The 15,951-nt window shown below is 44.9% G+C and overlaps 1 protein-coding gene across 1 annotated transcript in view; it reads left to right on the forward strand.

Moving 5' to 3' along the window:
* Window positions 1-3,684: 3,684 nt before the first annotated feature.
* PLA2G15 (phospholipase A2 group XV) overlaps window positions 3,685-15,951 on the forward strand; it is a 46,670-nt gene continuing 34,403 nt past the window's right edge. Inside the window, exon 1 of the mRNA XM_038740766.1 lies at window positions 3,685-3,852. Coding sequence (XP_038596694.1) covers window positions 3,723-3,852 — 130 coding nt within the window. The 5' untranslated portion in view covers window positions 3,685-3,722. The remainder of the gene's footprint in view (window positions 3,853-15,951) is intronic.

Below are 15,951 nucleotides of genomic sequence, written 5' to 3' on the forward strand. Positions count from 1 at the left end.
GGAGATTAAGACTGTGAGCCCCACGTGGGACAACCTGATAATCTTGTATCCTCCCCAGCGCTTAGAACAGTGCTTTGCACATAGTAATCACTTAACAAATGCCATTATTATTATTAATGCTTCCTGGAGGCCACTGTCTCTCCCTCTCATTAATTCTCAGAACCCGAGGGGAGACAGGTGGGGTTAGATCCAATAGGAGCTGCTGTGAGGGGAGCCAAAGTGAAGCAGAAAAGCCTTTTGAAGACCCAGAGCCTCCAACAGTGTGGTGTGGGTGACTGCTGGGAAACTCTTTAGATTTTGGCTGGAGTTTTTGAATATTAAATAGAGCCTCCAGTCTTGGAGATGCTAGTGAGTGAAATATCCAGATTTTCTTGTTGGTTAGTTACATACTTGGTGTGATCAGAGTCAGTTTTAGGGGGTGAGTGAATTCCTGTGGCTACCAACTTCTATGATGCATAGATTAAAAAAGTGAAGAGCAATAATCCCTCCAAATTCAGAGTGGGTAGTCAAAACACCTCTCTATGTGCTCTTTTATTAATAATAATAATGACATTTATTAAGCACTTACTATGTTCAAAGCACTGTTCTAGGTGCTGGGGAGGCTACACGTTGATCAGGTTGTCCCATGAGGGGCTCACAGTCTTAATCTCCATTTTACAGATGAAGTAACTGAAGCACAGAGAAGTTAAGTGACTTGCCCAGAGTCACACAGCTGACAAGCGGCGGAGCAGGGATTTGAACCCATGACCTCTGACTCCCAAGCCCGTGCTCTTTCCACTGAGCCACGATTTTAGGTAACCAAGAGACAACATGGAACTCATTTACTACTGAAGTATTACTAGATTTCATATTGTTATTCTGGGTTGTGAAAAATGAGCTTGCTAAATTTCTAAAACTAGTTCTGTGTGTGATTGTAACAGAAAAGTAGCATGGCCTAGTGAAGAGAGCACAGGCCTGGGAGTCAGAGTTCGTGGGTTCTAATCCTGGCTCTACTACATGTCTGCTGTATGACCTTGGGCAAATCACTTAACTTATCTGTGCCTCAGTTACATCTGTAAAATGGGGATCAAGATTGTGAGCCCCATGAGGGACATGGACTGGGTCCAACCTGATTACCTTGTATCTACCCCAGTGTTTAGAACAGTGCTTGGCACATAGTAAGTGCTTAACAAATACCACGATTATTATTATTAACATTGGCACTTTGTAATTTGATTTAATTAATTTGATTGACTTGGGGACTACCGGCTAGGTACTCTCCAGATTTGAAGAGGCAAAGAGGTGGCAACCCTAACTAGAAGTCCAAGAGGCAGAGATCAAATGTTGAAAATAGCAGCTGCAGCCACCAATGGGTCCATGTCATCATATGTGTTATATCATCACACGCAGTGTAACATGATGACTTCCCGTGCACCATTTTGTCAAAGTTCATCACGCTTGCCCAAACCTAGAGTGTTTCTTTGGTTGGGGAGGGCATGATTACCCACTTGCTCAGAATCATAATGTTCCCTTTTTAGGTCCATGTGAACAAAGGTGCTATTTCTGAGCCACCGTTGGCAGTAGGAGGATCCTTGACAGAGTGCTGAAAATAAAAATACTGGACATAAAGGTGTTTGGTGTAGCAGGGATGAATTCCTATCAGACAAGAGAACAGACCAGCTGGAAACTGTCTGATAATAAGACCCGATGATTGACCATCCTATCCAGTCCTCAGTTGGAGAGGGAAAGGGTGAGTGATTTCATACATGTGTCTGTGTGTGTGTGAATATCAATAGTAGATTGAGCATCTTCTGTATGCATCTATTAAATCAGCATCATCAATGGTATTTATTAAGTGCTTACTGTGTGTGAAACACTCTACTCCGTGTTTAGAGATGGAGCATGGCCTGATGGAAAGAGCACAAGACTGGGAGTCAGAGGACCTAGGTTCTAATCTTGACTCTGCCATTTGCTTGCTGGGTGACTGTGGACAAATCACTTAACTTCTGTCCCTCAGTTTCCTCCTCTATAAAATGGAGATTTGAAACCCATTCTCCTGCCCCCTTAAGCTGTCAGCCCCATATTGGACAGGGACTGTATGTGATCTGATTGTATTGTATCTGCCCCAGGGCTTGGCATTCATTCATTCAATCGTATTTATTGAGCGCTTACTGTGTCTGCACACAGCACTGTACTAAGTGCTTGGGAAGTACAAGTTGGCAATATAGAGAGATGGTTCCTACCCAACAGTGGGCTCACAGTCTAGAAGGGGGAGACAGAGAACGAAACAAAACATATTAACAAAATAAAACAGAGTAAATATGTACAAATAAAATAGAGTAATAAATACGTACAAACATATACATATATACAGGTGCTGTGGGGAGGGGAAGGAGGTAAGGCGGGGGGCACATATTAAGTGCTTAGCAAATACCATTATTATTATTGGGAGAGTGAAACAGAAACAAGAAACAATTACAATCGAATAGGGTGGGCAGGCCAAGATAATTTACCAATGGTGGGGGCAGGGGGAGAAAAGGAATATAACAAAATAGCACAGATCTGTCAGGATGAATAATAATTGTGGCATTTAAGTGCTTATGTGTCAAGCACTGTCCTCGTAAATACAAGATTATGGACAGGGAATGTGTCTACCTGCTCTGTTGCATTGTGCTCTCCCAAGCATTTAGCAGTGCTCTGCGCATGGTAAGTGCTCAATAAATACCACTGATAGATCAAAATAGCTGACTAAATAAACTAATAGGTCACAGGTTCGAATCACAGATCTGCCACTTGCCTGTTGTGTGACCCTGGACAAGTCACTTCTCTGTGCCTGTTACATCATCTGGAAAATGAGGATCGAGACTGTGAGCCCCACTTGGGACAGGGACTGTGTCCAACCCGCCTTGCTTGTATCTACCCTAGTGCTTAGTCCTGTGCCTGGCACATAGCGCTTCATGAATACCATAATTATTGTTCTGGGAAATGCTGGTTGAAGTGACTAGGAGGCATTGTGACTTGATCCAGGAAGGTTTCTTGCAGTGTGATTTTGGGCAAGTCACTTCTCTGTGCCTCAGTGACTCATCTGTCAAATGGGGATTAAGACTGTGAGCCCCCCGTGGGACAACCTGATCACCTTGTAACCTCCCCAGCGTTTAGACAAGTGCTTTGCACATAGTAAGCGCTTAACAAATGCTATTATTATTATTATTATTATTATTATGTAAAAACGGGGGCGGGGGGGCAGTGGTTTGGCTGATGTGGGGGGCGGTGGGGAAGGTTCCAGCAGAGTTAACCGCGTGATCGAACAGTACTGGGGACTCCAGTTGACTCCGAAAAAGTGTCACTTCAGGGAGATCGGGCCGGAGCGTTAGTCCAGTGCTCTGCACACAGTAAGCGTTCAATAAATACGAATGAAAGAATGGATGGATAGATGGATGAATGAATGAGAAGCAATGGGGCGGCTGGAGCCCGCCTCCCATCCACCTTCTCGGCGTGCGATGCATCTCGCCTCCTCCCTCCCCCTGTCCCTTCCTCCCCTCGGCGGGGCGGGGCCAAGAGCTGGGCGGGGGCAGGCCCCCTGGCTCTGATTGGTCGGGCGGCGAGGGGCGGCGGGGTTAAGCGGGTCGCCGCCGGCCCGGCTTCCTCAGTGACGGACTCTGGCGCCCAGTGGTCCCTTGTCTAGGTCTGCCAGCCGCCCCCCCCGGGCCGCCCGACTGACGGACTCCTCAGGCTCGCCCGCCATGCCTTCGCCTGCGGTTCGTGGCGGCCGCGCTCCCCTCCTGGGGCCCACCCTCGCCTGCTGCCTCCTGCTGATCCTGCCCTGCCCCGGCGTCCCCGCGCCCCCCGGCCGCCGCCCACCCGTCGTGTTAGGTGAGCGGGCGGACGGGCAGACAGCCGGCTGGTTGCCGGCGTGCCATCGGACACCACTGCCAGGGCGGGCCCGAGGGTGGGGAACGGAGGAGACGCGGCCGACTTTGCCGGCTCCCGCGGAGACGCTGCTGCGGCTCCTGATGGGGGGCTGGGGGGTAGGGCTCCCCGCTGGCCGGCCCTAGTCTCACGGGCACTGGGGGACCTTAGTCCAGCCTTTTTGTCCCGGAGGAATAACCCAGCAACTCACCCGGGGTTCCCAGGAGCGCCTTTTCTGCCGCCTGGGGCCGGTGGTATCCGCTGACCCGGGCCGCAGTGGGGCGAAAGGGCCGCTTGCCCATACTTTTTTGGCTGTGTTAGTGACCCAGGGGTTTTGGGAAGGGGTAGGTGGGGGGCGGTTATCTGCCCGAACTACAGACTTCCCGCCCTTTAGCTGAGCCTGGGTTGATTTACCAAAATAGGAGTGGGTGGTAATCCTGCCTCATTCTTCCCCTCCCCCACCTTGCCTTTTGCTTAATTTAGCACACCATCCCTCTTGTCTCCCAGTTACCCCACTGCACTCGTGATCCCTCAGGGTGGAACTTTCTGCCGTCTCGTACCTTGTTATCACGCAGCATTGTGAGAGAGTGAACTCTTGCACTCTAGGGATAACTGGAGAGGGAGACGGCAACAGAGGAAGAGGCAGAGTCAAAAGAGCTCTGAGCATCCTGGAGGAGCCAGCTACATTTAACATTACACATACCAGGCCAGCATGTCTTTTTGCTGCTTTCCTGGGAAATACGGGGTTGCAGTGCTGTTGGTGAATTTTCCTCTGTAGTCGGACCAGGTCATTGAGTTAAGCTTTACTGGGGTGAGTGGTAGGGTGTGTGTGGGAGGAATTGGCGTTGTAGGTAGGACCTGTATTTACAGTATTTGTGAAACGCTTAGTAGGAAAGGTGGTTATTGGTCAGATGCTAACTAAAACCAGGAAATTAAGGGCCGCTGGAGGCAATTGCACCAACCTAAGGTACGGTAGTTGAATGCTGCCCCAGGTTCCCTGTGTAGCCATTGAGTTGATCTAAAGTGTTTTGTTTCTTCTGCGATACAATAATAGGAAGCAATTACGAGCTTATGGGTGGTTTTTTTCTTAATGTGGGATTAAATATGATATTTTATCCTCCCTGCTCCTGATAATGCCTCTGCGTCATTTGGCTTATTCCATTTAGCAAAACATCTTAAATTTGCACAAGATCTCCTGAAATGTGAGTCATAATGTAAAGCCACCCTGCAGACATTGAATCAATAATACCTCTGTAAGGTAGGTGAGGAAGCCTAGGAAATTGAGACCTGCCAAGGTGTAGTGAGACTGTGAAGAGCTAGAAGGGGAACTGACATCTCTGGATTAAAAGACATATGTCCTATCCACCTTTTTTCTCTTGGATGATTTGCACACTGCATTTTGAGTCGCTAGGGGCGTGGATAGACCGACCATTTGAGCGCTTACTGTGTGTACAGTACTACATTAAGTGCTTGAGAAGGTACAATGTAACCTCAGGGTATTTATTTCTGAGCCTGATTCTTATAGTAGAGGTTGGGGGAAGGGGATGGGTGAAAGAAAGGGAGTGGTCTGTTGTAAGGGTGATTGGGGCCTATCTAGTGTCGGAGTGTCTAGTGTGGGAGTGTAAGACTGGCTGGGGGAGAGGATGATGAAGAGAATCTCATTCTGGCCTGTGGGTGAAGTATCCTACCAGTTTCCTGGGCCTCGGGTGATTTGTCCTCTGCAAAATATAAACCCAGTCTCTGAGTACTGTCCTGACAAATTCCTGATTTTTTTTTAAACTTTTTTTTAAAACGATCTCTCCCATTTTAGCTGAGTACCTGATCAGCCACCTTGTCACCGTGTGCCACTGAATCAGGGGTGGGGGATGATGACCTACAAATGCTAATGGAACAGGACAAATCTTCACTGTAACAGACCAAGTAAGGTTATTAGGAACATCTTCTCTTGTTGAAAATGCCCTGTAATCACCAAAATTTGGGATTGGGTAGGTGCACTCCACTGTTTCAGAGGAGTAGGTAGTGTGCAGAATATTGTCAAATACCAAAGCATAGCAGCAGACCTGTCTGTCACTGTCACACTTTTCTTGGTGCCAGACTCCCTGTGTGTGTGTTCTTGGAAAAAAGAATTGGAGGACCCACAATACTCTGAACTTCCATTTATTTCTTCTCTGTGGGTCTCCCTCTCCCTCTCCCCCCACCCCCCACCCCCCACCCCCTCACTCCCCCTTAGCGATATGTTTTCTTGTTCATTCATTCAGTCGTATTTATTGAGCACTTACTATGTGCATAGCACTGTACTAAGCTCTTGGAAAGTACAATTCAGCAATAAAGAGAGACAATCCCTGCCCACAATGGGCTTAATAGTGTGGGGTCGGGGGACCGGGGACAGGGACGATAAACATCAAAATAAGTAAACAGGCATTTATTTTACTTTATTGTCTTGGACTTTCCCAAGTACTTAGTACAGTGCTCTGTACTCATAAGTTCTCAGTAAATACCACTGACTAATGGGTGCAGAGCACTGGACTAAGCACTTTGCAAGTGCTTCAGACTGGGCTGGTGACTTATGGACATTACAAGTGCAGTTATTCTTTGAGATGAATATGCCGGTAGAGTTAACACAGACAAACAAAAACTGTTCAAATTGGCATGGAAGCTAATTCAAATAATTGGAAATTTAGGGAAGCTGAGGAAAATTAGGCTTTGCTACCTTGATCTGTTGGTGAATTGGACTAATGTATACTCATTTTTATTCAGACTTAAAAAATGTTTGATTCATTTGTATGCACTGAGCTATTACTCTGTGCACAGCACTGCACTGAGTGCTTGGGAGAGTCCAGTTGAGTTATACACAGTACCTACCTTTAAATTGCCTACGATCTTTCCGCAAAAGGGTGGAAAGTGAGTGCCCGAAGTGCTTAGGTGATGTTTTAGTTGGGAGTCAGGGGGGCCTGTGGAATAGGATAGGGAGACAAGAGCATGATCAGGGAAGGCTTCCTGGAGGGCTTTCAAGATGGGGGAAGCAGCGTGGCTCAGTGGAAAGAGCGTGGGCTTTGGAGTCAGAGGTCATGGGTTTGAATTCTGTCTTTGCCAAATGTCTGCTGTGTGACCTTGGGCAAGTGAGAACAAGGCACAGGAGGTTAGCTTGAGGGGTGTGTGTGTGTGTGTGTGTGTGTGTGTGTGTGTGTGTGTGTGTGTGTGTGTGTGATGTAGTGGAAGAAGAGTGAGGATATGTAATGGGGGAGAAAAGAGCTAATTTGAGTGTATTTAAAGCCATTGGTCAGGAGTTTATCCTTGAATCCAGAGGGTTGAGCAACCATTGGTTGTACTCCACCAAAAGTGTAGTACAGGGCTCTGCAATCAATCAATCAATCGTATTGAGCGCTTACTGTGTGCAGAGCACTGTACTAAGCGCTTGGGAAGTACAAGTCGACAACACATAGAGACAGTCCCTACCCAACAGAGGGCTCACAGTCTAGAAGGGGGAGACAGAAAAAACCAAACATACTAACAAAATAAAATAAATATAATAGATATGTACAAGTAAGAGAGTAATAAATATGTACAAACATATATATATATATATGTATATATTTAACACAAGTAGGTGCTAAATAAATACTGGTGATGGAGGTCTTTGAGTGGTGAAAGCCAAGATTCACACCTCTTGGAACTGTAAACAGTGAAAGTGTGAATGTCTGGGAGTAATTACACCCATAGTTACAGTTATTTCAGGTTGGGGCTAAAAGAAACTGGTACTTATTGGTAAACCTCAAGTGCTGTTAGAGGATTCAGGCTCTTCAATCAATCAATCAGTCATATTTATTGAGCGCTTACTGTGTGCAGAGCACTGTACTAAGTGCTTGAAGTACAAGTTGGCAACACATAGAGATGGTCCCTACCCAACAGTGGGCTCACAGTCTAGAAGGGGGAAACAGAGAACAAAACATATTAACAAAATAAAATATAGAATAGATATGTACAAGTAAAATAAATAGAGTAATAAATACGTACAAACATACATGCTGTGGGGAAGGGAAGGAGGTAAGGTGGGGGGGATGGAGAGCGGGAGGAGGGGGAGAGGAAGGAGGGGGCTCAGTCTGGGAAGGCCTCCTGGAGGAGGTGAGCTCTCAGGGCCGTGAAGGGAGGAAGAGAGCTAGCTTGGCGGATGTGGGGATGGAGGGCATTCCAGGCCAGGGGGATGACATGGGCCGGGGGTCGACGGCGGGACAGGCAAGAACGAGGCACGGTGAGGAGATTAGCGGCAGAGGAGCGGAGGGTGCGGGCTGGGCTGTAGAAGGAGAGAAGGGAGGTGAGGTAGGAGGGGGCGAGGTGATGGAGGGCCTTGAAGCCGAGGGTGAGGAGTTTCTGCCTGATGCGTAGGTTGATTGGTAGCCACTGGAGATTTTTGAGGAGGGGAGGGAGTAACATGCCCAGAGCATTTCTGGACAAAGACAGTCCGGGCAGCGGCGTGAAGTATGGGTTGAAGTGGGGAGAGACAAGAGGATGGAAGATCGGAGAGGAGGCTGATACAGTAGTCCAGACGGGATAGGATGAGAGCTTGAACGAGCAGGGTAGCGGTTTGGATGGAGAGGACAAAGGTTTCTTTCCTCCGACTCCCACCCCCTCTGCCATCTTTTCATCACACCTGGCTCACTTGCTTTGCTTTTCAGAGAGAAAATGTCAAACTGTCCACAGTTGGTATAGCAGTAACTGACCCAAATTTACAAGCTGTAGAATGTAGTGAATATTTAAGATTAACTTAGAGTGATTAGAATATTTATTTTATTTGCTTTCTGTCCTAGGGTCTGGGATGTGTCCTGGTTCAACGTAGTCAATTGTATTTATTGAGCACTTACTGTGTGCAGAGCACTGTACTAAGCACTTGGGAGAGTATAATACAGCAGGATTGGTGGACACATTCCCTGCCTGCAATGAGTTTAAGGTCTAGAGGGGGAGACATTAGTATTTCATTCATTGTCGTATTTATTGAGCGCTTACTGTGTGCAGAGCACTGTACTAAGCACTAAATATTATTTAACAATATGTATATAGGTGCCTAGCTTCACATATCTATCCAACGTCCAGCTCCTTAGAAGACCAGTGTTTTGTTTATAAAAGGTAGTCAACTCTAATTTTTTAATCTTTTTACTTCATCTTAGGTTTCTCCTCCCTTTCCTCTTCCCCCTCACCCCTTGTATCTCTTTCGTGGACACTTACAAAAGTGTGCATGTAGTCTTGTTGTGTTTGAGTGTGTTAAACTTTTGGTTAGAAAGATGAGGCCTTTAGATGAAGTATTTCAGTTATTCTGTCTTTGTGAACATCATTTGCAGACTTGTTAAGTTCAGTACCATTTTTTATGGTATTTAAGTGCTTACTGTGTGTCAAGCACTGTTCTAAGTGCAGGGTAGATAGGTTAATCAGGCTGGATATAGTCCCTGTTTCATGAGGGGGGGGGGGGGAGAACAAGTATTGAATCCCCATTTTACATTTGAGGAAACTGAAGCACAGTGAAGTGACTTGCCCAAGGTCACATAGCAGGCAAGTAGCAAAGCTGGGGTGAGAACCCAGGTCCTCTGGCTCCCAGACCCATGCTTCAACCACTAGGCCATGCTGAATCCCTATCATCCCATTCATTTGTCACAACCGAGTGGTTTTTTTTTTTTTTTTTTGGGTAATATGGTCCTCTGAACTCCTGTGTCTCAAGAGTTTTATCATAGTGAGTGAGGGGAGAGGTGTCGATTTGTATCAAATTATGGCCAGAATCTATCCCTATTGCATCACTTAAGGGGATAATTCTAATTATGTGGACATTTTAACTGTTTTCTGAGCCTTCCACATCTGCTTTAGCACATGCGAAGCAGCGTGGCTCAGTGGAAAGAGCCTGGGCTTTGGAGCCAGAGGTCATGGGTTCAAATTCCGGCTCTGCCAATTGTCAGATGTGTGACTTTGGGCAAGTCACTTAACTTCTCTGTGCCTGTTCCCTCATCTGTAAAATGGGGATTAAGACTGTGAGCCCCTCATGGGACAACCTGATCACCTTGTAACCTCCCCAGCTCTTAAAACAGTGCTTTGCACATAGTAAGTGCTTAACAAATGCTATTATTATTACATTATGAACTTCTTCTGTAGCTATAAAAAAGACAGATGAGCATCAGCAGTCTTGGGTTATTGAATGGGAAAGTGAAAGCCAGCACGACTCTGACAAGAGGGTTTTACCACTTTTTGTTTAAATTTAGGTGGTTAGAGAGCATTCTAGGTATTTTGCCTAGGAAATTCTCTCTTCATATTGCCACATTCCTTCCTTAGCTTTGTGATTTTTTTTTTTTCTTGTCTTTTTTTAATTTTCCTCTAACCCATTGCTCATGCCATGCCCTGGCCTGGGAAAGTCCTGTCCTGTTGCCTTCTCTCCCAAGAGCTTAGTACAGTGTCTTGCACATAGTAAGTGCTCAATAAATAAGATTAAATGTATGATATAACCTTCCACCTTCTTGGCCATCTCATTCCTATGTATATATCTCTCCTTTGTATTTGTCACTGCTCATGGTGAAATTCACCTGAGTACATATGTGACTTGAAAAGGTCAGTGTGGGATCCATGGTGCCAGTCACAGTGTACACATGGAAAGGCTGGCCCTTGTTTTGATAATTTATTTCCACATCTGTCTCCCTCTAGACTGTAAGCTCCTTGCAGGCCGGGAATGTACCTACCAACTGTTATATTGTACAGTACTCTGAACACAGTAAGCTTTCAGTAAATACTATTGGTTAACAATTACAGCACCTTAGCAGTATTCTGGGGGGTTTTTTTTTTTTTTTGTGTGTGTGTGTGTGTGTGAGCTTTTATGCTGCCCTGTCGCTCCTTTCTTAATAGCATTTCATCAGTCACCTTGGCACTTATGTTTACTGTTTATATCTATTTATCAATTTGTCTGCTTCTTGAGGACAGGGACTGCATCTTCAACACCTGAAGGTGCCTGGAACAAATTACAGTGCTCTGCATAAAGTAGGTGCTCAAATACTGTTGCTACTGATATCAAAATTGTGTTTATGCTCCATATTACTCTTACAGAGATGGTTTTGATCTGAAGAATACCAGATTGAGTTCTGTCCTAGAGTCTGGGTGGTGTCCTGGTTCATTAACTTTTCTAGGTTCTTATTAACCCTCTGGAGGGTTGTGGACTCCTAGACATTAATTATCGTAGTATTAAGTGCTTACTATGTGCCGAGCACTACAAAGTGCTGGGGTAGATACAGGATAATCAGATTGGATGTAGTCCCTCTCCCATCTGGGACTCACAGTCTAAGTAGGAGGGAGAACAGGTATTGAATCCCCATTTTGCAGATGGGAAAACTGAGGCTGAGGGTAGTGACATGCCTAAAGTCATACACCAGGCAACTGGTGGAGTCAGAATTAGAGCCCAAGTTCTCTGAGAAAGCTTTGCTTTTGAACTTGGGTTTATTTTTTGTATGTCCCCTATCTGCTACAGACCTATCTAAGGAGGGTGTTATAAGATTTGTATGGACTCCATTCTTAAAGAGCATGCATAGATCCATTTGAGTCTACGGTGCTATTTTGAAAGTAGGCTCTCCAGACTACAGGTTAGCTTATGCCCTGTTTATTTTCTCTGGCTGTTTGGTTTTTTTTAGTCATCTTTGGCAGGCTTGTATCTCTGAATTAAATTAATATTGTGAGCACTCCCCCCCCCACCCCCTTTTTTTTTTTGGTAATGGAGAGGAGATAGAAATTTTAGATTACCTGTATTACTCTATTTTCAGGGAGGAGGGAATCCTGAGCCAGACGCACTTCATAGAGGAAAGGGTATCTTCCAGGGGAAATAGTACGTGTAGATTATTTTTCTTTTTCCAATTTTCCTTAAGGGTTTTGATTCATCAACAAGCTATGAAAGTATGGTCTGACTCCCCCTACTATTAAGTAGATTCCCAGCTGTCCCTGACTGCCTTCAAGGCTGACTAGTTCAGAGGGACATTCTGGGAAAAACCTATGTCCCACGGGGTTCAACCCTGGGGCCAGTACTGCTCTATACCTTTATTGATTATCTGTACAAATAGATAGAAAAGATCATCAAATTTTCAGATGATCCTAGATCAGGTGGGGTTACAAAAGTAAAAGACCAGATTAGATCTCAGGCTCTGATGAAATGGAAAAATGTCCTACAAAATGGACTTAAATTCAGTAGGGATGAGTGGAAAGCTGTTTGTGCTTGCCCTTGATGACACTAATACAGTCAGAAGAAGGCTGGCTTAGGTCCGAGGACAGGATGTGGAAAGGCTAGCTTAAGACATTTATGCAATTGAAAGACCTAGCGTTGTAACTGAAAACAAACTAATTTGCTTTCACTTTTTTTTTTTCCCAAGCCAACAAGGGGCTGGAATGATACAGGAGTATATTGTGCAAAAACTAAGACATAATCCTTCCACTGTGTGGCATTGCAACTAGGCGATCACCATGCTTTAAAAATGCCAGAGTCCAGAGCACTGGCAAGGTGACTTTTAAAGAATGGAAAATGTCATGAGAAGAAATTGAATTGGGATGGTTAGAGTAGAGCAGTGAAACTAATGTATAGGAAGTTTTTTTCTTTTTTTTTTTTTTTTGTTAGGTGGGGGGTGCTGAGAAACTTTGTTTTTTATGTAGTCAGAGAGGTTTCACTAAACCAAGAGCAACTTATTGACCATCAGGGAGAGGAGACGCTAGTACAGGTTATCAAGGAAGTCACAGTCATTTACTAAAAACATAAAGCTGGAATTGACTGTACTGTATGCCTTTCACCCTACTCTCAAACCACTTTTTGACCAAAGGTGCTAAATAGTAAAACATACAACCATAGTTCTCCACTCTTCTAACAAAGAAAGGAGGCTTTTAAAAAAAAAAAATACTTGTTTTACATATCAGTCCTTTTGGCTTTAACTTGATTGGAATTTTTTTTATCAAGTGCGTGTGACTGACAAAACGAAGGTACAACTGACCATCATTTCCACATCATTTGCATCTAAAGACCATTTTATTTTTCTTATAGTAATTATGACAATTGTGCCAGGCACTGCTCTAAGCACTGGGGTGGATTTGGGCTAATCAGGTTGGATACGGCCCATGTCCCACATGGGGCTCACAGTCTTAATCCCCATTTTGCAGATGAAAGAACAGTGTAGTGGCTTGCCCAGGGTCACGCTGCTAGTGGGTGGCAGAGCTGGGATCGGAACTTAGATCCTCTGACTTCCAGGTCCTTACCCTTTCCATTAGGCCAGGCTGCTTCTCTCCTTGTTGCACAAAGTGCTTATTAACAACAGTGCCTGGTATCATTTTGTTTTTTCCCTCTTGGAGTTAAGAAGCAGCATGGTGTAGTGGATAGAGCACAGGCCTGGGAGTCACAAGGACGTGTCACAAGTCAAAGGCCTTGGGCAAGTCACTTCACTTCTTCTCTGTGCCTCAGTTAACTCATCTGTAAAATTGGGATTGAGACTGTGAGCCCCACATGGGACAGGGACTGTGTCCAACCCGATTTGCTTGTATCCACCCCAGCACTTAGTACAGTGCTTGGCACATCATAAGCCCTTAACAGATACCATTATTATTATTATTCAGGAGGTTCAGAATGCTAAGAATCACGTTGTTTCTAACTGCCATATCTCCAGCCAATCGTTCTACTGTTGCTGTCTCCTGGCCGTCCTGCTATGCCACGTTATTTGAAGTTTGACTGCATGTCAAACTGGTTTCTGCAGTTCACCATAGGCATGTGTTTGGTCAACCTGCTGCTGCCCATTCTCCTCACATATGCTGCCCAGCGAAGGTGGGATATGATGAAAACTCCTTCAACAGTGTTGAATTGATGGTTCCAAAACATTGTTTTTTTTTTAAATCCCATTTTACCCCTTGATAGTACTGCTTTGCAGGTGGCATTGTTGCAACTGCGTCTAGGCTGTTAGCTTGTTGCGGGCAGGGAATGTGTCTACCAACTCTGTTGTATCCTCCCATGCAGTTAGTACAGTGCTCTGCACACAGTAAATAACATTGATAATTTAGAATGCTGATGTGGCATTTTTGGTAGGTCCAAGTCTCACAGCTATTTAAAAAAAAATAGGTCTGACACTACATTTGTTCTCCGGGCCTATAGTTTGGGCTGATACCATATTGCTGCCACAACCCACCAGTCACCAGAAGGCCATATTGGCCTGTTGGGTTCCTTCTTGTCCTGTGCATTGCCTCACTAATAAAGTTCAGCTACGTCACAGGTGGGAGAACTGCTGGTTTGCCCAGAAAGGCAGTTTTCTTCAGTCTCATTCTGAAATGGCCGAAAGACAGGCAGTAGCAAATCCTGCTTCAAAAGGGAAGGTTCCTGTTTCAGGGGGCTTGAATTTCAGGTCGTCCTGCCCATTTGTCCAGCTAAAGTCCTCTCCAATTGGCCGCACCGTCTACTGAACCGACAAACCTGGGGGTATAACCAAGTGCAGCCCAAGGGAATTAGTTACCAGTGCTCATGACTGCACCTTCAGTCCTGCCTTGTTGACCTTGGTTACAAAACCTGATTGCAGATACAGAACAGCCTCCTTTCCAGTCCTGTTGTTGGCAGTTAGGAGCAGTTTTGGAATGTTTTCACTGTGAAAGATCCATATTTGCAGGGGGAGGGGAAGAGGGAAATTGAGAAATGGTTTAATGTATTATTAATAAATCTAGGGAAACTGCCACTAGCAGCAGACACAACGAAAGCAGGAGGTGTTGTGTGATGAAAAATTGAGAGCTTGTATATTCAGCCTCTGAGTTACTGGAATAATTGAAGAGAAGCAGCATGGCTTAGTGGATAGGGTATAGGCCTGGGAAACAGAAGGACTTGGGTTCTAATTCCACTCCTCCACTTGTTTGCTGTGTGATCTTGGGCAAGTCACCTAACTTCTCTGTGCTTGTTACCTCATCTGTAAAATGGGGATTAAGACTGTGAGCCCCTTGTGGGACGTGGACTGCGCCCAACCTGATTAGCTTGTATCTACCTCAGTACTTAATACAGTGCCTGGCACATAATAATCACTTAATAGTCACTTAAATACCCTAAAGAAATTGAATATTGAAAACCATGACAACTGTGTGACTGTTGCATAATTTTTCCATAAGGTTCCCAGAAAAGGATGCAATCTTTCAAGAAAGGTTTTTGTTGTTTTCTTTCCCAGTGCATTCCTGTATAACATCTGGGGGTTTTTTTTTGTTTGTGGGGAGTGCTACAAGGAGGTAGTTGGTCTTTTGGAGCATATAATAAGCTACTTGACTGTATCCCTCCCTTCTAACAGGAGGAATTGACATACTGTTTTTGTTAACTGATTCATAGCACAGGGAGTGCTAATGTCTGAAAGCATTCTCTTTGGGGTGGGTTTTTTTGTTGTTGAACTTCTAGTATTAGCAGAAATGTGATTCTCAAGTATTGTGAGTTTGAATTGCCTTCATTAATATATAAAAGCCAAATTTCTCTAATTGAGGCTTGTGCCTGCATCGTCAGCCTGCTGTGTGACCTTGGGCAAGTCACTTAACTTCTCTGGGCCTCAGTTCCCTCAACTATAAAATGGGGAGAAAGACTATTAAAAATAATGGTGGCATGGTCTGATTACTCTAGATAGCAAAAGTGCTGTGCTATATTCAGAAGCTTTTTATATTTGGGTGAGACTTCTGACCCTCTAACACAGCTGTCAAATGACTTTTTCCAAGAGATGGCATGTAGGTAGTGGTAGAAGCATTAAGTGCTTACTGTGTGCTGGGCACTGAACTAAGTGGTGGGAGAGAATGTACAAATGGGAATTAGACACATTGCCTGTCCCTCAGGAGGTGATGTGAACTCTGGGCTATGGGCTGTCTTGCCCTTTGACCTCTTTAGACTGAAAAACAGAATTCCTCACAATTGTCATGAGGTCTTTTCTTTAATTGCAACAGCTTCAATGAGACGAAAAGTCATAGTTTTTGCTTCCAGTACTTGCTAACCAGAGGATATTAGCTTAGACTCGAGTGATTCGGATATAGGAACTTATTACTGTTAACATACCAGGCACCTAAAGACATCACCCA

This window comes from Tachyglossus aculeatus, chromosome X1 (assembly GCF_015852505.1).
Source record: "Tachyglossus aculeatus isolate mTacAcu1 chromosome X1, mTacAcu1.pri, whole genome shotgun sequence".
Classification (NCBI taxonomy): Eukaryota; Metazoa; Chordata; class Mammalia; order Monotremata; family Tachyglossidae; genus Tachyglossus; species Tachyglossus aculeatus.